Here is a 22329-nt window from a genome sequence, read left to right on the forward strand (position 1 = left end):
ACTGAGGCACAGAGCGGGGACCTGGACTGCCTGAGATCACACAGCCAATCAGTGGCAGAACCGTGACGGGAATCCAGGAGTCCTGCTCTAGCTACTAGGTGGCGCTGTTTCCCAAGTTATGCACAGGATGGAAGGCCAGGCTCCCCTGGGGTTATACTGATTCTCTGATGACCTTTGAAGGCTTCTCTGAGTGCTGCCTTCCAACCCTTCCCCAATGGGGCAGGAGTGGACAAGGGAGACAGAGTCCTGCGTCTGGGGCTCTGGAACAGATGGGGCTGGAACCAGAGCAAGCCAGGAAACGTTCACATCCAGGGAATAAACAAAGGAACCAAGATGGTGGAGCCAGTCCGACCAGGGTAGGGCGGGTGTGGCCGTTGGGTTGCTCAACCAGACCGCACTCCTCTTCGGCGCAGCTGAAGTCACGGAGGGCGGGTTTGCCAGGACTCCCTGGTTCATGGTGAGGCTGATCTGTTCCAGGTAAATCTTTGCTGGGATCCTTTGTGTTTCCAGGAAGCAAGTGGAATTCAGCCAAGGAATCTGAGGCGATTCCTTAGCCGGAGGCAATGGATGCTGCTCCTGATGCCTGGGGGCGCAGAGGAGGGTGACACTGAGTGGGGGTGTGGGGCAGGGGGGGAGGGCTGAACAAACAACGCAAACAGGGAAAAAGCGCAGAGTGTGTTCGGGAAGCTAAAGAAAGCGCATTGACTCCATGCCAGTGGCTGGGCTGCCTGGGAAAACCCAGCTCCAGGCTGCAGTTTACTTTCGCCCCGAGGGGAACTTTTCACTGCTCTGTTGCCAGCTTCATGTGGCTCTGAGCTCCTTGCCAAGCTCCGTGACTTGGTGAATGCAGGCAACCCTATGTGCCTCTTGCGCATTCCCCATCCCCCTCCGGAGCTGGGGCTGGAAGCCGGGCTTTGCTTGACAGAGGCCTTGGTGGGACTCTGGAACCTACTGTCATGGGGGGAGGGATAGCTCAGTGGTTTGAACCCAGGGTTGTGAGTTCAATCCTTGAGGGGGCCATTTGGGGCAAAAATCTGTCTGGGATTGGTCCCCCTTTGAGCAGAGGGTTGGACTAGATACCTCCTGAGGTCCCTTCCAACCCTGATATTCTATGATTCTATCCCCATCCTCAGGTGGTGCCAACGTGGCTCTGGCTGTGGGCATCTTCTGGGGAACTTTGGAGGTGGTGGAAGTCCATCGGATCTCCCCCCTCTCTATGGGGGTCCCTTCTCCAGTGGGAGATGCTGCAGTCAGAGTCTGTGGAGTCTCCCCCACGAGTGGGAGCCTTCAGGGTCCCCTCTGCCACCTCTTGGAGGACTGCCCAGTTTCAACCCGATCTCCAGGAAGCAGGCTCTGATGGAAAATGCCTGTCTCGGGGCCCTTACAGAGGAGCCTCCGTCCCTAGCTGCCCTCTCAGTGCTGCCGGTGTCCAGCTGTCCCAGGCACTGTCATGCCTCCCCTTCTGACAGGTGAAAGACCTCAGCCACCTAGGGGCTGAACACATGGTGCTGGGCAGATCAAAGGAGGGGGCTGCCTGTCCCCATTCATCACAGCGACAGATCCAGTCGCAGCGGGGCAATCAACGTCACTTCGGCATGATGTGTGGCAGTGACCAAGGGGTCAGCCTCAGCCCCAGGCTACAAACAGACTCGGTGCTTGATGGATGCAAGCCTTATCTAGGAGCCAGGGGTTATTTGTGTGCGTGCGTAGGTGAGGGAGGGAGTACCTGGCATGCATAGCTCAGTGTGTGGGTGCTCTCCCTGTGTCCATGCTCAGGCCTAGCCCAACGTGCAGGGCGACTTGTTTGCCTGGTCAGTTTCCCACGTGCAAACTCCTGCAGCTGCCTTGTTTGACGGCTGAACCCTCATTCGGGGCAGCAGGTTATATGGGTTCATGGTGCCCGAGCACCAGGAATATTCAAGGCTGGGGGCTGTGCTCCACCAGTATTTGGAGCTGGGTTTTCCCCTGGCCCTGCCTGGAGCGGGCCCTCCCCTGCCTCGGAGCTTCCCTGCCTGGAAGAAAACAGCCGGTGCCTCTCTCCCTTGCTTATGGTGCTTCTGCCTAAGGCTATAGAGATCAGCCGCCGGCAGCCTCTTGGAGCACCGAGGGAGGGGAAGAGGGAGAGAGGAGGCGGCGGGGGAGGCACACACGTGCTTGGGAGCTCTCCCCCCCCACCGGCACCCACGTGGAGGAGACGCCAAGGGGACTTCCGGCCAGGAGATGGACATCTGGGGTGGACCTCACTCACCTGAGCAGCTGCTGGGGCTTCGGTGAGGTTTGACCCTGTGATCCACCCCTCCCCCCCGCAGCCCCCACTCCTGCCCAATGCTGGGCAAGGGGCAGCCCCATCCCCAGTGAGACAAGGGTGAGGGGCAGCAGGCTGCAGCAGGGGAGGAAGGAAGCCACATGTGCTGGCGGTTCCCCTCCTCCCCCGCTCCCCAGCATCCACCCACCACAGGGGAGATGGAGGAGGGGAGCTTCCTAGACCTGAGCAGCTGGGGCTTGGGTGAATTTTGTGACACGCTGCCCCCCACCCCAGCCACCACCCTGCAGTGCCCCCTTCCTGCCCTGGGGTTAGGGTTCCTATGGGTAGGGCTTCCTGCCCTAGGGTCCAAGTGCCCTACCCATAGAAACCTTTACCCTAGCCCCAAGTGCCCTACTCATAGGCACCCTAACCCTAGGGCGGGGAGTCAAACCCATAGGAACCGTAACCCTAGGGTGGGAATCGTTACCAATAGTAACACTAACCCTAGCTCCAAGTGCCCCACCCTTCATTATTGCTAAAATCAAATCCAACAGAGCCACTCAGCCAGCAGCGACGTGGGCTGGAGCCGCACTGTGCTAGCCAGTCTCGTGCTGCCATCAGGAAAGCCGCGGGGATGACAGATGGCACGTTGCTCTCGAGCCATTGGCCAAAAGCACAAAGCCTCTGTCATTCAGATACCCCAGTGCTACCCTGGCTGATGTTTTGGGGGGCCTTTCCGTGGGTCCGATTCCAGTTCTGGGGGTTCTGCGGCCTTGGCCCCATGTTTTTCTGTATTAAAGTCACTGGCTTAGTAAATTCTGGAATGGTTCTTCTGCTTCCAGGGCCGATGAGAGGGGGGGAAGCCAGTACAAATTACCGGGACCCGGCGGTCCGGAAGGGGGCCCGGGACCTGGCTTCGTCAACCCTGTTTAGCTGGTCCACCCTTGCTGGGGGGCCCGAAAATTTTTTTCACCGGGGCCTGAACCCACTCTCGGCGGCCCTGTCTGCTTCGTTCCCAGCTGGACTGGTTGCCTCTGGTTTCCTGAGATCCTGTTTTCATGCAGATGAATGAATATTAATTCAATACTAAATAATGACTATTAACAACGATATATATTCCCTTCCCTCTGAGGATCATATCGCGCTTCACAACCGTTAGTGAATTCTGCCTCGGGATCTGGCCAGGCTCAGAGGTGCCTAAGGGTTGCGGTTTCCTTAGTCAGGTGACTACATCAGAAGCGCAGCTTTCATTTTAAAAAGGAAGTAGGTCTCAACCTCTCCTGGCTGCAAGGAAAAGCTTGAAAATGTGAATCAAACGGTGTCTGCCTGAGTCTGCAGAGAGCCTGGTGCAGCAGCTCTGAGAGCTGTGAACTGCCCCATTCATCTGTAAGGGGTGATAATGTCAGGATCTGTTGTTCTGGGGGAAACCTGCCCACCCCACCCCATGAGGAATTAGCGTGTGGCAAGAGTAGAAGAGTTCAGTGGGCCCAGCCATGGGCGGTGGGCATCATAGGCTGGTGGAGGCGGTGCCAGGTGTGATCTTGTCCACACTCCATCCCCAAGCCACACCCCCTTTGCTTCCCGCTCAGTGCAGCTCCACTAGTCTCCGTGACCCTGGCTTTGGTCTCGCCTGTGTCACCCGCCCTCCCAGTGCTCTGGGGCTGGGGAACCTGGGGGCACTCTGGGGCGGGGACAGCAGCTGTACTGGGAGGACCTCTGGGCTCTGACCAGCGGGGTGCGGAAGGGGCGGGGCTGGAGGCTAGCCTCCCCCAGCCGCGGTTCACGTGCCACCCATGTGCCCAGCACCAGGGCCGGCTCCAGAGCCCAGCGGGGCAAGCACCCGCCTGGGGCGGCCCTTTCCCAGGGGGGCGGCAGGCTGGGCCGGCGGACCTGCCGCAGTCATGCCTGCGGGAGGTCCACCGGAGCCCCGGGAGCAGCGGACCTGTCGCAGGCATGACTGTGGAGGGGACGCTCGGCTGGCGGCTCCAGTGGACCTCCCGCAGGCATGACTGCGGACGGTTCGCTGGTCCCGTGGCTCGGCTGGACCTCCCGCAGGCATGCCTGCGGCAGCTCAAGCAGAGCCGCCGGACCACCAAACCGCCCGCAGCTGCGGGAGGTCCAGCCGAGCCGCGCGACCAGCGGACCCTCCGCAGTCATGCCCGCGGGAGGTCCGCTGCTCCCGCGGCTCGGGGGCGCCTCCCGGGCATGACTGCTTGGGGCGGCCAAATTTGTAGAGCCGCCCCTGCCCAGCACATCTATTCTTCATTCACACCATTGCCTCCTTGCTGAGGCTGCCAACATAAGGGCCAATTGGTGTCACGTGTAATAGATGCTAAGCAGGGCCGGCTCCAGGCACCAGCTTATCAAGCAGGTGCTTGGGGCGGCAACTCCAGAGAGGGGCGGCACTTTCACGTATTCGGCGGCAATTCGGCGGAGGGTCCCTCACTCCTGCTGAATTGCCGCAGATCACGATCGCGGCTTTTTTTTTTTTTTGGCTGCTTGGGGCGGCCAAACCCCTGGAGCCGGCCCTGATGCTGAGAGACCTCTGGGCGGAGGCCCATCAAACTCATTTCACATAGATCAGATAACTTTAGGCTGGCTTTGAATCACCAACATAAAAGTGAAAGGCTCTTTATCCTGTCACCAAAACCCGAGCTAGTCAGTTGCTCCCAATACAGACATTCCAGGGTCAGAACTTCACTGGCAGATCCAAACCCTCTGAACCTTCACCCCGCATCCTGCCTTGTTCCCTACATGCTTCGTCCAGAGACATCGAACAGAGCCATCTTTTCCCTCCACCTGCCACCATGAAGGTCGTTACTCAGTGGCCAGTAGAAGCTGTTTAAGAAAACCAGCATCTATATAAATCCAGTCCCTAGTGCCCTCGCTCCACACCGGGCACAAAACATGGCTTCACATTGCTTTCTTGTTGGCCACAAACTCATGCCCAGCGATTTCAATACTCGGGATTCCTCCCAGAAAGCGGCCCGGGGTGTCTGGGATTTAAGGTGGCTTTAAAGGCAGCCTTAAAAAATAAAATACACACAAGGAAACAGTCTTTCCCTGCGTTAACCCAGTGTATTTGCATGTATGGGATTCGAAGGAGGAAAAAGGTCAAAAGCAATATTTTTCAGGCCCTGCAACAGGACAACAAGCAACTGGCAACCTGCCCTGTGCCAGCTATTATATCATGTGTGCCAAGGTTACACCATGTGACCAACTCTTGGGGGAGGCTAATGGAAGCAAAACAAAATCAAGGCAGTAGCTGGCTCCCTGTTAATTGCAGACACCCACAAAAGTGCTGCTCAGAAGACGGGGTGGGGGTTATGCAGAACATTTTGATTTTGTGATCACTGGGACTACGAATTTACCCTAATCATGAGATCAATTGGAAAAAGTCCATGAACGTTCATAAGATGTTACACTCGCCTATCATAACAATTGTTGATGGAAAGTAGGTCAAGCTGTTTTTCAATAATGAGTGTAATGAACAGCTGCAAGAGGACCAAACAGACTACATTAGTGCAAACAAAAAAAGGCCCCATTGATATGATTCAAGGACTATGTTGACATCATGCTTGGCAAAGCTAGAAGTGGAACCAGAAATTAATGAACCAAAATAGATGTGTCAGATATTGGGCCTAATTGGTGGACAAAATAAGGGGTGGGCTGGTCCACCAATCACACCCTTTTTTGGTCCTTAAAGAAAAAGACTTGGTGGGGGGGAGAGACAGAAGAACAGATGGAGGCTACTGGAGCAAGTTTCACCAGCATGGCTGCCACCCACACTGTTCCCTGGGCCCCTGGGTCATCATCCCCCTAATCTTAAGAGATGTCCTGACCAGATCGGGTCAGAGAGAGGGACCCAGATAAAAGTTTATTAGAGAATATTTAAAAATAAACGATACAAAGTGTTTGAAGCGTCAGTTATTGTGTCATTGGGGGTAACATACAGGTTGTAGGAGGATGTTTACCGTTTTGGTATTGGACGGCATATACATATACACAGTCTGTCATGTCCCCAATGCGGGGTATACGGTGGGTGAGTTCAAGGTACAGCCAGCAAGCAGTGAGGGTACATCACTCATACAAACAGGTTATGGATAGTCGTGGGCATGAATAAATGAGCGGACTGGGCAATGATGATAGGATGACCCTCACAGGGCAGAGTTCAGTTTGGTTGTTTCAGGGCTCAGGGGATAAAGTCCAACAGGGGAAGTTTACAGGTCTCTTCCCCCTTGTGGGTGCACAAAGTCACGCCGGCTCACTCTTGGTATTGATGGTGGCCGGTGGCGTGCTCTGTGTAAATGTCTCTGGACCACCGAATAGCATCCGAGACCATTAGGCATCTCATGAGCCGCGCGTAGCGACGGCCCACCCCACAGGTCCGCAGCACGTGTTCATTAAGGGGGTCCCAGGCGCCCAAGGCCCCAACGATCATCACACCTCCACTTGCTCCAGCTAAATCCAAAATGCCACCTGGGATGAAACGGGATCGGACTGTAACAACAGCAGCAGCTCCAGCCTATGTTAAAGTCCTCTCTTTTCTGCGAAAGGACAGTAATTACCATCTTTGAGACTTGGTGGGGGAGGTCATATCTTTTATTGGACCAGTGGCTGACGGTGAGAAAGACAGATTTTCAAGCTCTTCTTCAGGAAGCTTCTCTCTTTCACCAACAGAAGTTGCTCCGATAAAAGATATTCCCTCACCCACCTAGTCTCGCTAATATCATGGGACTGACCCTGTGTACATCTTTGACACTGTCAGACAAGGGGGTTTTTCCTTCTAAAGCCTCTCTGCAGCTCACGGGACGTGCTAGAACGAAAGCCTTACTCGGTCCTTTACGGTGCAGAGGCTTTCGCTGTTTTCCCGTCTTTGCTGCCTCTTCAATGGAAGGCTAGGAGGGTTGTCAGGGCTGTCTTTGCCCTGGCGCTAGGCAGGTTCGGGTCTCTACCCCGGGCCTTGTTAACGCTGTTGGACAGTGAGTGGGTGAGGTTAACACCTTTGGCCCACGTATTCCAGCTAACTTAACACAGCAGCCCCCAGCCTGATGCTGGGGGGCGCCCTGGCCGAGGGGGACCAGGCAGCAAGTGTGAAAAGTGGGGACGAGGGGGGAGAGCTAATAGGAGCCTATATAAGAAAAAGACCCAACCGGGTCTGTCCCTACAAAATCGGGACATCTGGTCACCCTGCCCTGCCCCCACTGCAAGGAGCTGAGGGCCCAGGGTGCCCTGATGCTGCTGCCAGGCCAGCTGGGGGCTAGGGCTGGGTTCAAGCACACACAGCACGTGGGGCGGGGGGGGTGTCACCGAACCCTGACTGCGCGTGCGTAGTAGAGCACATTTCCTCCCTCCTGTTTGGGTCTGAGATTACAGCTCGCTGGGGCCACCTGCCGGGCAGTTGTCGCCACTGTCCCCCCCCCCAGCCACCTTCTAATTGGTCAAAGGGCCTCCCTCGCCCCAGCCAATCGGAGCGCCGGCACGTTGCACTTTGCTTCCTTTTGATTGGGTGCGGTAACCCCGTGACTGCGTACGCTCTGATTGGCTGCGCCGTCCTGGGCTGCTGCCCGGTGATTGGCTGGGCCGGGGGGGGCAGAGGGGGCGGAGTTTCCAAATTTCGACTGGCACAGGTACGAGCGGAAGCGAGCGGAGGCCGGAGAGAGCCGGGCGGAGGGGCATGCAGGTGGGAGCGGGCCCCGCCCCCCGGAGCGGCCCCCCGCATGCCAGGGCAGCCCCCCCCTCCCCGGCCAGGGTGCCCCCCGGAGTGTCCTCCCCCCCGAGAGTGTCCTTTCCCCCCCCGCCCGAGCAGCCCCCCCCGAGAGTGTCCTTCCCCCCCCGCCCGAGCAGCCCCCCCGAGAGTGTTCTCTTCCCCCCCCCGCCCGAGCAGCCCCCCTGAGAGTGTCCTTTCCCCCCCCGCCCGAGCCCCCCCCCCCGCGAGTGTCCGCCCCCCCCCCCCGCCGGAGCAGCCCCCCCCGAGAGGGTCCTTCCCCCCCCGCCCGTGCAGCCCCCCCCGAGAGTGTCCTTCCCTCCCCCCGCCGGAGCAGCCCCCCCCCCGAGAGTGTCCTTCCCCCCCCCCGCCGGAGCAGCCCCCCCCGAGAGTGTCCTCTTCCCCCCCCCGCGGGTGCAGCCCCCCCGAGAGTGTCCTCTTCCCCCCCCCGCCCGAGCAGCCCCCCCCGAGAGTGTCCTTCCCCCCCGCCCGAGCCGCCCTCCCCGAGAGTGTCCTCTTCCCCCCCCTGCCCTAGCAGCCCCCCCCCGAGTTTCCTCTTTCCCCCCCCCGCCGGAGCAGCCCCCCCCGAGAGTGTCCTCTTCCCCCCCGCCCGAGCAGCCCCCCCCCCGAGAGTGTCCTTCCCCCCCGCCCGAGCACCCCCCCCCGTGTGTTTACTCTCCCCCCCCGCCCGAGCAGCCCCCCCCGAGTGTGTCCTCTCCCCCCCCGCCCGAGCAGCCCCCCCCGAGAGTGTCCTCTCCCCCCCCGCCCGAGCAGCCCCCCCCGAGATTTTCCTCTTCCCCCCCCCGCCGGAGCAGGCCCCCCCCCCGAGAGTGTCCTCTTCCCCCCCCGCCCGGAGCAGGCCCCCCCCCCCCGAGAGTGTCCTTCCTCCCCCTGCCCGAGCAGCCCCCCCCCGCGAGTGTCCTCTTCCCCCCCCGCCCGGAGCAGGCCCCCCCCCCGAGAGTGTCCTTCCTCCCCCTGCCGGAGCAGTCCCCCTTCCCTGGCCAGCGTGCCCCCTGGAAAGTGTCCTCTCCCCCCTGCCGGAGCAGCCCCCCCGAGAGTGTCCTCTTCCCCCCCCCCTCGCCCGGAGCAGCCCCCCTTCCATGGCCAGGGTGCCCCCCGGAGAGTGTCCTCTCCCCCCTGCCCCAGAGAGTGTCCTCCCCCCCCCCCCCGCCAGAGCAGCTCCTCCAGAGAGTGTCCCGCAGCCCCCCACCCTGGAGAGTGTCCTCCCGCCACTAGGCACCAGCACCCCCCACCCCGCTGGAGAGGATCCTCCCTCCCCCCCACGCTTGCCGCTCCCCCCCCCCCCCCCCCGGCTGCTGATTGTCTTGGATTTGCGCCATATACGTTTCTCTGAGGCCTGGGTTCTGAAGCTGGGGGCTGTGAACAGGTGTCAGGGAGCTGGTACCCTGCTTCCCTTCCCTTCCCTTCCCATGATAAATTGGAGGGGGCGTCTCAGCTAGATGAGAGGGGCTTCCACTGTGGAACAGATCGATGGAGGAGAGAAGGGCCCCACGGTGGGAATGGTTGAGAACCGCTGCTCTGATCTGTATGCTAGGGGCTCACAGGGCCCTCATCCCCCCAGTATCTGAGGCCCAGATCCCCAGTGATATTTAGGCACCTAAATCCTTCAAAGAAACAATTGAGAAATAACCTCTCTGGTTTCCTCCTGGAAGAGTCAAACCTAAACGCACAAAATTCTCTTAATCAAGCAGATTACACTGACTCCGTGTGCGCCCGGGTGTAGAGCTGTTGTAGGAGAGCTAAATATTTGCATTTAGTTCTAAGCCCCATGACACCCCTAGTCCTTCAGATCTCTTGTGGCAGGGAGTTCCCCAGTCTAGGCCCGACCGCTGTCCGAGTTCAATCTCCTGCACTCGCTGTACTAGGTCGACTATTTTCAGAGTCCTGATGGAAATCTCTTCACTTATCCTCCTGCTGACTTTTGGTCTCCAAACAAAAACAGTTGCAAACGTTTGGTGCGGTCGTGACAATGCTTTTGTCATACACCGGCTGAGCATAACCTCACCCGTTGTCCCCGGATGTCCTCTGTCTGGCTAGGAAAGTAGAGCATCCGAGCTTGGATCAGCACCGCAAGAGACTAGACCTTTGCCTTCTGTTAGGACATGGAACCCAAGGGCTGGGGAGCGTCGTTTGCTAGGAGCTGGGGTAGCAGGGGAGCGTCAGAGATGGGCTGCATGGGCTTGGGAGAAGGCAGATGCTAGGGGTGCGGGTGTGTAGGATGGGGAGGATTACAGGCCACGCACTGGCTTTGTTACCTGTATTATCGGGCTTTGTTCATCCCGGAGATTCTCCCTGTTTATGGCAATGTCTGTCTCTCTTCACCAGGACTATCAGAATTTGCCGATTGACATCCAGACAAGCAAGCTCCTAGGTAGGATGCTAGCTCCTGTCCCCACCTTCCAGCTGGAGAGGGAGGGCGTTGTGGTGCATGTTTTTATGCACTGGGAGAGGGGCACATGCTGGAGGGGGTGAGGGGTCAGGTGGGCCAGAGAATGGGCTGTCATCGTGCGCTCGCGTCCTTCCGATTTCAGCAGGACTCGGGAATGAGGAGAGTTTGTCGTCATTTCTCCTGTTGGGGTGAAACCCCGGAGGAAGCAGAGCAGAGTTGCCCCTGTCAGCACAGGCCTCGTATAGATTAGTGGGGTCAGCGTATGGGTGGGGCACTGGCTTGCCAGTCCTGGTCATTGGAGTCCTCCCTTAATCCCTCGAACAGGCCGGGTGCGGATCCCCTAGCACACTGATGCAACTCCTCCCTGCTCAGAGAAGTCAGAGAGAAGTTAGTTCATTCTTTGCCTCTCTCTGCTGAGACAGCCACCAAGGAGTGGCGGGGGGGAAGCTTGTGGTGCAGCCCCCTCCCCACCCCCGAGACCCTCCAGCTCAGAGGGGTTACTGGACAGCTGCCAGAGGGTGATGATGGCGTCTTGTCACTACTCATTTTGACCACGTTTGCAGCAGCTGCGTAGAGGTGAGGGACTCCTGTCCCTGAGCCAATGATTGGAAACCACCCCCAGCAGTGCCCTCCCTCTGCCGTCTCCCGGCTGCCCCTTGCTCCCGGGAGCGGACACCGAGGTGTTTAACGTCCGTGTGTCCCTGCTGCAGACTGGCTGGTGGACAGGAGACACTGCAACCTGAAATGGCAGGGCCACGTGCTGACTATCCGCGAGAAGATCAACGCGGCCATTCAGGACATGCCGGAGAGCGAGGAGATCAAGCAGCTGCTCTCGGGATCCTGTGAGTGGGGCTGGGGAGGGGAGGAGGATCTCCCTGATGCAGGCTTGGGTGCCAGCATCTGAAGCAGGGGTGACGGATCCCATTAATGCAGGGGGGTTGCCATGAAGGCCGTTTAGGTGCGTGGGGCCTGGTCAGTCGTTTGGCATCCTGTGACCCCACTGGCAGTTCGCTGCTGCGATCGAGGGTTGTGAGCGTGTCCATCCCGGGGCTGAGGGGCTTGTGTGTCCCCCTCCTTGCCCCCAGTCATCTCTCGCGTACACTAGGCCCATTGCAGATGCCAGAGGAACCCAGCCCCAAGGCCTTCGGGTATGTCAAACATCCCTGTTTAGAAAGGAGACAGAAGCCCAGTGACACGTGCCCCCTTCCCCTGCTGCTGCGCCAGTGTACAGTGCGAAGGGCTGGAGCTGTGCACGGCAAACCTGGGAACCTCGCCCGTCCCTCCCCCTCAGCCCCGGGTATCGCTTCCCGTCTGCTGCCGTCCCAGCTCTCTCTGTCCCGTTCCAGATATTCACTATTTTCACTGCCTGAGGATTGTGGACATTCTTAAAGGGACCGAGGCCTCCACTAAAAACATCTTTGGTCGCTACTCTTCCCAGCGGATGAAGGTGAGCAGCCCGTGGGGGCTGGCCCCGGGCGGTCGGACTTGTCCAAGAATTTGCCAAGCTGGTTCCACTTTCAAGCAAGTCAGGCTGGGCTGGGCTGTTAGTGGGATGAATGGAGCCAGCAGCTCTAGGGTGCCGGTTCGAATCCAGCCTGAGTCTACAGCAATTAGAAGCCGTTGCTCTCTGGGGCCTGTGCAGTGGCCCCTATGTGAAATGAGGAGTAATACTAATAATCCCTAGCTCTTATCTAGTGCTTTCCATCAGTATCATCATCTCCACTGTACAGGTGGGGAAACCGAGGCACAGAACAGGGAAGTGATTTGCCCCAGGTCACCCAGCAGGCCTGTGGCAGAGCCAGGAATAGAACCCAGGTCTCTTGAGTCTCAGTCCAGTGCTCTGTCCACTAAGCCACCCGGCTGGGTGGATGCTGTCAGTTCAGTGCCCCGTGTTAGAGGGTCCCTGGCACGCAGCCCACCACCTCAGCTGAGAGGCCATGGACTGATTGCCCCGTTCCCAAGCACCAAACTCCCACTTCACCGCCAGGTGTGGCCACGTTCCCTGCTCCTGCTCTCACGCTGCACGGGCCGACACTCAGGGGCTTTGTGCTTCTCCGGCTGCGTTTGGCATCTTCTCAGCCTCTCCCTTTTTCTGCTCCCTGTTCCAGGACTGGCAGGAGATCCTGTCCCTGTACGAAAAGGAAAACACCTACCTAGGTAAGGCAGCCTCACCTCACCGCATTGGGACGCGTAGGCGTTTGGCAAGGGGCAGCCGCCTGCTTTCTTCCTGCCAGAGCTCGGGTGTGACTTGCTGGGGACAGTGTCTGCGTGGCACGAGCTCACCTGTACTCCCAGCTCTCACGCGCTGAGCTGTGTCCTGTCCCATCCCCACTTCCCTTAGCCTTTTGCAGCCCGTCTACAGGAGTCGTTCACCCAGAGCCACGGTGGGCGGGGGGCACAGAAGCCGTTCTGCACCGGTAGCACTGACCGTCTCAGCAGGGTCAGAACTAAGGCACATTGGCAGCGTGTGTGTGTCGGGGGAGACCTGGCAGTGGTGGCGTGAGCGCTGTGCCCATTCTGGCATAGAAGCCTTTGCTCAGGACTGGAATTACACGTCCTTAACGTGAGTGGTGGGGCTGGGGCGAATGGGTCAGCGCTTAGAGAGGGAATCCTGCGGCCTTGGCTCAGGGGCTGCAGGTCGGCCCCGTAGCCTGAGTGTCTGCCAGCGCTTGGCCCGGCTTTCCACCCGTGCCCCACGTGTCTCCTCCCCTGTCTGTCCCTTCTCCCCCATCCCCGCAGTGGAACTCGCCAGCCTTCTCGTGCGCAACGTCAGCTACGAGATCCCGTCCCTGAAGAAGCAGATCAGCAAGTGCCAGCAGCTGCAGCAGGAGTACAGCCGCAAGGAGGAGGAGTGCCAGCTGGGGGCCGCCGAGATGCGGGAGCGCTTCTACAGCTCCTGCAAGCAGTACGGCATCACCGTGAGTTCCTCGCTGGGCCCGGGAGGGCCAGGCCTGCTCAGACAGTCAGAGATTATCAGAGTTGGAAGGGACCTCAGGAGGTTCTAGTCCAACTCCCTGCTCAAAGCAGGACCAACCCCCAACTAAATCATCCCAGCCAGGGCTTTGTCAAGCTAGGCGTTAAAAACCTCTAAGGAAGGAGATTCCATCACCTCCCTAGGGAACCCATTCCAGTGCTTCACCACCCTCCTAGTGAAATTTTTTTTCCTAATATCCAACCTCAAACAACTCCTCTTCAACTTGAGACCATTGCTCCTTGTTCTGTCATCAGGTACCACTGAGAACAGCCTAGATCCATCCTCTTTGGAACCCCCTTTCAGGTAGCTGAAGGCTGCTATCAAATCCCCCCTCACTCTTCTCTTCTGCAGACTAAATAATCCCAGTCCCCCCCTCCTCATAAGTTATGTGCTTCAGCCCCAGCTTTGTGCCCCCCTGTGCCCGGGAGGGGCCAGGCCCGCTCAGAGAGCATGGATGCTGCCATAGCCTCACACAGCACCTGCCGCGTGCCTGCCTGTGCCCAGGAGGGGCTGGGCCTCTCCTTTCCAAGAGGGTCCTAGCTCCCGCCACCTCTCCCCATCGCTTGGATCCCTGGGCCTTCAGTGCCCTCTGCCGTGACCCACCCGTGTGGTATTGGAACGTCTCAGCACAGCACAGCCATTCCTGTGCCCTGAACAACCCTGCCCCCCGCTCTACCTCACCTGCCCGTTACCAATGGCTCAGCCCAGGAACCGCCCTGTTTCCACAGCCCAGTTTTCAAACCTGGGGGCCTTGCCAGGACCCTGGGCATGCCTTCCCCACACCCCTGGGCAGGGCTGGCTCCAGGCACCAGCCCAGCAAGCAGGTGAGAGGGGCGGCACGTCCGGCAGTTCGGCGGCGGGTCCCTCTCGGAGCGAAGGACCAGCCGCCAAATTGCCGCCAAAGACTGAAGCGGTGGCGGTAGAGCTGATCGCGATTGCGGCTTCTTTTTTTTGCTGCTTGGGGCGGCAAAAGCCTTGGAGCTGTCCCTGTCCCTGTCCCTGGGAGGCTGAGCCAGACAAGGGCCGTCTGTGGCTAGCAGGACACCTGCATTGGAAAGTGCCTCTCTTTCCCCCAAGTCCTGAGCTGGCTCCTTGTCCCCAGGCTGCTAGTGCCCGTGGCACTGCCCGTGCTGCCACCGCTCACCCCTGCAGATCCACTGGGCTCTGGTTCCCCTGCCTCTCGGCACGTGCTGACAAGACGATCGGATCCCCTCGCTCCTGCCTGTTCTGCGCTCCAGCAGCTGAGCGTCTGCTCCGGGGGCTGTCCCCTGGCAACCCCTCCCAGCTCCCTCTGGCTCCATTGGTGGTCTCCTGCCCGTAAGCCAGCTTGTGCCCCAGCCTTCTCTAGGGCTCCTTCCTCCACCCACTGCTCTTTGCTGGGATCAAATGCTCCCTCCCCCCAGCCAGGCAGCCCAAGCTGGCCCCGTGGTTTGGCTGGGGGGAGGCTGATGGCCTGAGTACCCGGGTCCCTGCTCTAACGCGCCCCTGCTCGTTCTCGCTGTGCAGGGCGATAACGTGCGCCGGGAGCTGCTGGCCTTGGTGAAGGACCTGCCGGCGCTGCTGACGGAGATCGGGGCCGGGGCCCGGGTGCTCTCGGAAGCCATCGATGTGTACCAGGCCTGTGTGCAGTTTGTGTGTGAGAGGTAACCAGACGCCTGCCTGGGGAACGCCCCGCAGAGTGATGGGGGAGGCAGACTGGTCCCTCTCTCCCCCAGTTCGAGCAGGACTTGATCCTCTGCTTCGGTATTCGAATCTGGGACAGCGTGGAGGTGTTAACGGTGCTGGGCTGGGTAGCCCCAGATCCAGGCATGTTAGGGGGCAGGCAGGCCAGATGTGCAGAGCCCCTGAGAGGGAAGAGGATGCTGGGGCTTCCTTCTGCTCCAGGGTGTCTTTTTCCTCCCTCCCCCATCCTGCGGATAAGTGGTTTCTGGAGATCTAACCCCCCCCCCCCTGCCCCGGCTCTGGTTTCACACCCACCTTTGCTGCTCAGTTTCCCAGCTGAGATCTGCCCTTGGAATTCGCTGATTGTGGAAGCCCTGGGCTTTTCCTGGCTGTTTGGGCACATCTTTAAATACCCCCGTTCCAGACAGAGCACTGCCGGGCTCACTCCCTGACCGTCTTAGCAGGAGCGCACTGCCTGGTTTGCTGCCTCCTCGGCGACTCTCCGAGTTCCCCCCTCCCTCCTTGGCTGGGGGGGTCAGAGACCGCAATAAGCCTGTTCCCCCTCTCTGAGCCACCCACATCCAGCCGGTGCCATTGCTGGGAGAAGGGGTCGTTATCTCAGCGCCGGAGAGTCGAGCTGGGTCCTTGCTGCTGCTCCTGGCAGCTGCTGTCAGAGAGATTCCCCAGTCACAGCTCATGCAGACCCCCAGCCTGCTCCCCCGTGGCACTGTGTGCATCGGTGCAGCTGGCAGGAGCAGAGCTGGGGGGAGGCAGAAGGGCTCCCAGTGCCCGGCTGCCCTGACGCTGCCCGGGCCCTGTTGTGTGTTCCAGCGCCACGGAGCGGGTGGTGCCCATGCTGCGACACGTGCAGGAGCGCGGGAACACGACCGTCTACGAGTGGAGGAGGGGGGTGGAGCCCACCATGGTGGAGCGTCCACGGGCGGAGGAGCTGCCTGAGCAGCAGGACGAGGAGGCGGTAGGTGCCGGCAAGGCTGCCATCGAATGGAAGAGAATATGGCCCAAGGGGGGTTGCTAAGCAGATGGGCCTGAGTCTAAATGCCCCGTGAGCCTTGCATGGGACAGAGGCAGTGGGGCAGGCACAGTGAATTGACCCAAACTCAACCCAGTCTTTCCTGATTGGCTTATTCTCATTGGCTGGTGGGGCTGGCTTTGGGCTGGGAGCATCACATCTGAAACACCCAGATTCAGAGGTTCAGTTCCCAGCAAGGCCGACTCAACCCTGCATCGTCCCCAGGGAGAGAAGTTGAGTCCCAGGAGACACCTGAGAAACCCAGGTCCTCTCTGCTCTGCATGGGGCTCACAGGTCCTGGGGTTTGGTCTGGGGTTTGCTCCTGGGTCCTTGGCCAGAATGTTCCCTCCGCTCCGTGCTATAGACTGCGCTGGGCGCTGGTTCTGCCCCGGAGGTGGCTGCATTTCTTTGCTGGGAGAAGGAATCCCTAGCGCTTGGGGTCCTTCAGTGCAGTGTAAACATACAGGACCACCCTCCTCCCTGCACTTTCCAGCGCTGCTTGGTCATGCCAAGGTGGCTCCTCCAGGACTTCTGACGTGATTTGCAGCCTCTCGTAGAGCACCTGAAACAAGCTTCTGAGGGTCTCCCCTGGCGTGTGCGAAGGGGACGCTGGTCTGCCAGGCACTTGGGCAGCGTCTTCCAGAGCGAGCCGGGGAAGCGCCTGGAGGTCCAGAGCAGCGAGAGGAGAGGTGTCTCCATGGGCCATGGAGCTGCCATCTAGAGAGAGCACAAGGGTTGGCAGCTCCAGGCTCTCCCAGCCTGGTGCTGGTTAGAGCTCCTCTCTCGGGGGACGTCTTGCTCTTCTCATTGCAGATCGACTGGGGGGACTTAGGGGTGGAGTCTGCGCCCGCCCCCATGGGGGTTGATTACAGCATCTCCGGTGAAGACGGAGCCCAGGCCGAGGAGGTGGACTGGGGGATCTCGCTGGAACCTGACCCACAGGTGGGTGTGTGCTGTACCCCTCTTCCCCCTGCTGGGCATCCGCCGGCCAGACAGCTACTCACCCCATGGGGTCACAGCTGTGCTGCGCAGTGCAGGCTGGATCCGGTCTGGCTGGGACCCTGGGGGAAGGCATAGACTGCGGAGGCAATGTTGCCTAGTGGCTAGAGCACTGGACTGGGACTCCATTCCCAGCGCTGCCACTGGCCCTGCAGAGTGAGTTCCCACCCCGTGCCTCAGTTTCCCCCTCTGTAAAACGGGGATGAGCCTATGTAAAGGGCTAGCTCTTGGCTGCTTCTCTCTCAAGGCAAGGGCAGCTCAGGGCTCCCCCCCGGGGGCGGCGCTATGGGGCAGAGTGCCCGTTCTTACAGGAGGCTGCCTTTGACTCGCTGCAGGGAGCCGGCACTGACGGGATAGACTGGGGAGACGGGAGTGGCGGTGACCCGGAGCAGATCACAGTGCTCGAGGCTGGCATCCAGGGTAAGGTCGTCGTCCTCTGCCTCTCCGCAGCCCCAGGGCGGCTGGCAGTGTCGGGGCAGTCGAGCACCGTGGGCTGGGCGGCTGGTATGGAGACGGGGGCGGGAAATGTACTTGGGAACCGTGCAGCTGGGATCGTAACCTCTGCCACCCTCCAGTGCCTGTCTGTGGCCTTCTCCTTCCCGGTGTCTAACCTGAGCCGATAGTGGCCTCAGAGACGCTGTCACACTGGGGGGCGGGCTGGCTCCCTGGCGGAGCTGGGGGGTGTTGTGGGGGGAATTTTGCTCGGAAGGGACAGGTTGGTGGCAGCTGAGGTTCCCAAATGAGTCAAGCCAGGAGAGCTCTTCCTGGTGTGGGGGGAAGGGAGTCAGGCCCCGGGCATGGCCAGCTGGGCACACCTGGCACAGGAGTGGAGTTAGCACCTGAATGAAAATCAGGCAGCCACTAGAGGGCGCCGGGGGATGGCACTTCCTCCCTCAGGCAGTGGGGTTCGCACTGGCTTCGCGTGCAGAGGGATGCCAGGTCTGGAAAGAGGCCGGCTGCTCCCCAGGACTTCGCCAGGGCAGCCAGGCCCAGCGCTCTGCTCACCGGGCCCGTCTTGCTGGGCGGCTGCCCCAGGAAAGCATGTGGAGCTCTGTGGTGAGGGGCAGTGACTCGAGGCGATCTGGTGCCCGGCAGGGAGCCCGCCCAGACCCTCCGCGGCTGCTCAGTGAGGTCTCCCCCTGCTCTGCTTCCCAGCACCCCCTACCCCGTGTGCTTCTCCTGTTCAGTCCCAGATGGAGTCGCCCGAGGGCCGGATGCTCTGACCCTCCTGGAGAGCCCGGAGACCCGGAGCCAGTTCATCGACGAGCTGATGGAGGTATCCCGGGACAGGGCTTAGCACACGCTAAGGAACTAAGGGGGCGTGGGGCATGTTGCTTATCCCCCTTATACACCTGGGAAACTGAGTCCCGGAACCGCCTAAGACATGCTGCCTCAACGGCAAAGCCTGGAATAGAACCCAGGAGTCCTGAGTTCCAGACCTCCTTTTTCTCATGGTTGGACCCCAGAGCTGGGAACAGAACCTAGCAAGCCAAACTCCTGATCATGTGCCCCCCCCGCTCTAACCGCTGGCCCCCGATTCACAAACGTAGCTAGCTGGGTACTTGAGTGAACATCTGGAGCTTTGAGGGGCATTAGAGAGCTCACAGCCAGCCCCGTTCCTAGCCCCGATCCGGACTGGAATCTAGGCAGCCGGCGCTGTGCTGCTCTCTGGCACCTCGCGGTCTTCATGCCAGTGCAGCTGAAGCAGGAGGGCTGCCAGTCTGTGCGTCCCCCAAGGTGGGGCAGGGCCCTACCCCCTTCCCTTTGAGCACGGGCACTGCTGCACATGGGCTCCCCGTGGCAGGCTGCCCAGCACAGCTGGGAGGAGCTGCAGCGCAAAAGCTTGACGTTGGGGTTCTGGGGGTTCGTGACAGGAGTGGAGCCGACACCCCAAAGCCTGGTCCCTGGCTGGGCGCCGCAGAAACCCTGCAGGCAGCACAGGGCCCTGTTTCCTGGGAGCTCTGCGTGGCACCTGCAGCCAAAGGATTTTGGCCTCTCTAGGGAGGGCTGAGCCAGCTCGCGGGAGGGAAGGGGCCCCGTGTCCGGGCCCTTTCACTCCCTCCTGGGCTGCAGGAGCTCCGTGTTCTCCAGGGGGCAGAAGGGGTTTTAAAGGGCCATGCTCCACGTACGGTGGGGGGTCCACGCTGCTCCCCACCCTGTGCCTCCCCTTCCCTCCCCAGCTGGAGACCTTCCTGTTCCAGCGCATCGTGGAAATGAGCGAAGAGGCTGACGTGGTGTCCGTGAGCCAGTTCCAGCTGGCCCCCCCCGTCCTGCAGGGCCAGACCACGCAGAAGGTGGGCGCCATGGTGTCGGCCGTCCAGGAGCTGATTGGCCGGCTGACCAACCTGCGGATGCAGCACCTGTTCCTGATCCTGGCCTCCCCGAGGTGCGTGGGGGCCCCCTCCTCTCTCCCAGCCTGCTCTGAAAGGGGGGACCCCTTCCTTCCTATGGGGGTGGGGAGGTTTGTCCTCGAGGGAGGGGACCCTAGGATCGGGGTGACGGAGTGAATTGGCGGAGCTAGCTCTGCTTTGCAGAGGCAGCCCCCGGGGGTGGGGGCGGTGGTCTTGGCGGGTGTTGATGGCGCACCTGGGTCTCGGGGGGCAGGTACGTGGACCGGGTGAGCGAGCTCCTGCGCCAGAAGCTGAAGCAGGCGGAGCTGCTGGTGCTGAAGAAGGAGCTCACGGCGCAGAAGAGGCAGGAGGCGCTGGAGGAGCAGGGGACCCTAGAGCCCAAACTCGACCTGCTGGTGCAGAAAACCAAGGAGCTGCAGAAACTAGTAAGAAATGGGGAAGGGCCCACGGCGCCCCTGGCCTTGGGACACGGGGCCACCGGTCAGATCTCACCCGCACGGCATCCCCCTCCCTGTGATGTGGGGCTCCCCGAATCAGAGGCTGCCTGCATGGTGCCCCCTTCCTTTCCCAGGTAGCCGCAGGCCCGACGTTGATTTCATGCACAACAGCCCCCAGCCTGCGTACCTCAGGCTCCGTTGTCTTGAGCACTTCTGCGCACCCCCGGATCAGAGAATCTCAGGGCTGGAAGGGACCTCAGGAGTCATCTAGTCCAACCCCCTGCTCAAAGCAGGACCAATCCCCAGACAGAGTTTTACCCCAGTTCCCTAACTGGCCCCCTCAAGGATTGAGCTCACAGCCCTGGGTTTAGCAGGCCACTGCTCAAACCACTGAGCTATCCCCCTCCCCAGTCATCCTTGGGGGGCTGCCCTCTGCCCCAGCAGCCTCACCCCGGGCCTGAGCCTGTGCCTGTCTTTCAGATTGAAGTGGACATTTCCAAACGGTACAGCGGGCGCCCTGTGAATCTGATGGGCACCTCCCTGTGACCCCTCCACGGCGATGCAGCCCCCTACGGAGCCGGGGTCCCCCAGAGGGGCAGGACAGAGGAGGCATTCCCGGGGCGCCGCTAACCAGGACTTGCTCACGGTGTACGGAGCAGATGCCCTACCCAGGGGCTCCAGGCAGCCGGGAGGGAATTGCTCAATAAAGCGGGGGAAGCTGCTCCATCCCCACCCTGCTCCTCATGTGAATTCACGCCCCGATTCCCCTGGCCCGGCCTGCAGTGTCTCTCACTGGGGCACTGGCCCCTCCCCTCCCCTGTGTGTCTGACCAGGACACTGCCCCAGGGCAGACCCCCTGTGCAGCTCACAGGGACCCTGAGCCCTGCCCCGCTTTGAGCAGGAAGATTGTCACTGGGTGGCGCCCTGGAGGCTTGTGGCCCTTCCCCGGAGCTGCCCTCCCACCACCGCCCGGGGATCTGAACCAGGGGCAGGCGAGCGGCGGGGCTGCCAGCGGGAGCCCTCCCTTCCCCCGGCCCGACACCCTTCCATCAAGCCACTGCCACCGGCTTTACCTGGCTGCCTGTTATCAAGGCAGCTCCCAGCCCCGGCCTGCAGCGCCCCATGGCGAGTGCCCCCCACCGGCCTGCTGGGAACTACCTCTGCTCCCAAGCGGCCCCTCAACACCTTGCTCCAGGCTGGGCCCGGCCCCCCTTCCAGCTCCCGGGCGGCTTTTGGGGTGAGGGTTTGGGGGGGGGGGTGATTCAATTTTAATTTCATAGCAGAGCAGTTGATTCATGGCTCTTTGTCGCCGGCGTTGACTCCCGTAATGACTTTCCATCAAAATGAAAAGTGGAGTGACACCGCTCATTATTCCTGCTGCTTGTTATCTCAGTCGTGGGGAGGGCCGCCCCCTCCCCGCTGCCTTTCAGCCGGCCCGGACAGTGAGTGATGGCCCCTATTAATCACCGACCCCACGGACTCCGGCGGACACACGCTATCCGCAGGAGAAGGGGGGGAGAGATAAGGCACCGGCAACCGCTCCGATCAATTAACGTCAAGCGGCGTCACCCCTCCCAGCCCCTCGGCCTCGCCCCCTTTGGGGGGGGCGGTGATGGGAGGTGGGCAAGCGACAGGAAAGGAGCGTTTGTGCCTCCTGGACTGATTGGATTCCCTCTGTCAGGGGAGCCCAGCGTGGGCTCCCCCTACCCCCAGGCCTTGGCAGCCCCCAAAGCCAGCTCCGTGCTGGGGTTGGAAGGCACGTCAGCCAGTGGAGGGCGCCTCGGGGAGGCTGTTTATTTTGCACAGGCTCTCCCTGCCACAGACCATTGATCCAATCCCGCCAGCTGTCCCGCCTCCTGTCCCTTCTCAGCAGCCCATTGGTCCCATCTCATCCTCCATCCCGCCTCCAGCGTTGACCTGGATGCTACCTGGTGTTTCAAAAGAAACCGCCTCCCATCCCCAATCCTCCCCCTGCTCTCTGCTCAGCTCCTGCTGTGCCCTCCCCTGGGCAGGGAGGGGGATAGCGCCTGCTCCGTGCTCAGAGCTGTGCAGTTGGAGAGGAAGAGATCGCCCTGCCCCAAGGAGTTCCCCGTGTGAACAGCCGGGGTGGGAGAAGGGATGCAGCCCACTGCAGAGAAATCCGGGCAGGTGGGGATCTGGGCAGCGACTTGGCTCCAGGTTGGTTTGGGGGTGGGGAGAGGCGGGTGATGGGGTAGAAAGAGACGAGGGGCATTGTGCCAGGCGCAGCGTGAAAGTCCAGGTGTAGATGGTGACGCAGCTGGGCTGGTTAGTGCCCGTGGGTTGGTGTGTGGCACAAAGCGAAGCCGAACTAGCAGGGGAGAGGCCTGGCGTTGCCATGAGCTGGAGACTGAGGGCTCTGCATCCGCGGCTCTTGTGGGACTCCCTGGGGGAGGAGAGAGCATTGGGGACATCCCGCTGCCGCCACCCCCACATAGCAGGGAATCCACTGGGCCTGGCACAGCTGCCACCTGGCAGTAGGGTGTCCTGGCAGGC

The 22329-nt window shown here is 60.8% G+C and overlaps 1 protein-coding gene across 1 annotated transcript; it reads left to right on the plus strand.

The window, feature by feature from the left end:
• The first annotated feature begins 7827 nt into the window (after positions 1-7827).
• CDK5RAP3 (CDK5 regulatory subunit associated protein 3) lies at positions 7828-21819 on the plus strand. Its single transcript, XM_044999830.1, has 14 exons — positions 7828-7928; positions 10299-10344; positions 11073-11204; positions 11709-11809; positions 12471-12519; positions 13102-13280; positions 14843-14979; positions 15830-15974; positions 16842-16970; positions 17363-17447; positions 18215-18303; positions 19208-19413; positions 19632-19803; positions 20296-21819. Exons 1-14 carry the CDS (start codon positions 7923-7925, stop codon positions 20359-20361), a joined length of 1542 nt encoding a protein of 513 aa, XP_044855765.1. The 5' UTR covers positions 7828-7922; the 3' UTR covers positions 20362-21819.
• The last annotated feature ends 510 nt before the right edge of the window (positions 21820-22329 follow it).

The sequence above is a fragment of the Mauremys mutica genome, chromosome 25, assembly GCF_020497125.1.
Source record: "Mauremys mutica isolate MM-2020 ecotype Southern chromosome 25, ASM2049712v1, whole genome shotgun sequence".
Lineage (NCBI taxonomy): Eukaryota > Metazoa > Chordata > Testudines > Geoemydidae > Mauremys > Mauremys mutica.

Bases quoted from the DNA above. Each gene is read 5' to 3' on its own strand.
- CDK5RAP3 (XM_044999830.1), top strand. The intron at 10,345-11,072 runs GTAGGATGCTAG...TCCCTGCTGCAG, and splicing joins CCAGACAAGCAAGCTCCTAG to ACTGGCTGGTGGACAGGAGA. The intron at 16,971-17,362 runs GTGGGTGTGTGC...GACTCGCTGCAG, and splicing joins CGCTGGAACCTGACCCACAG to GGAGCCGGCACTGACGGGAT.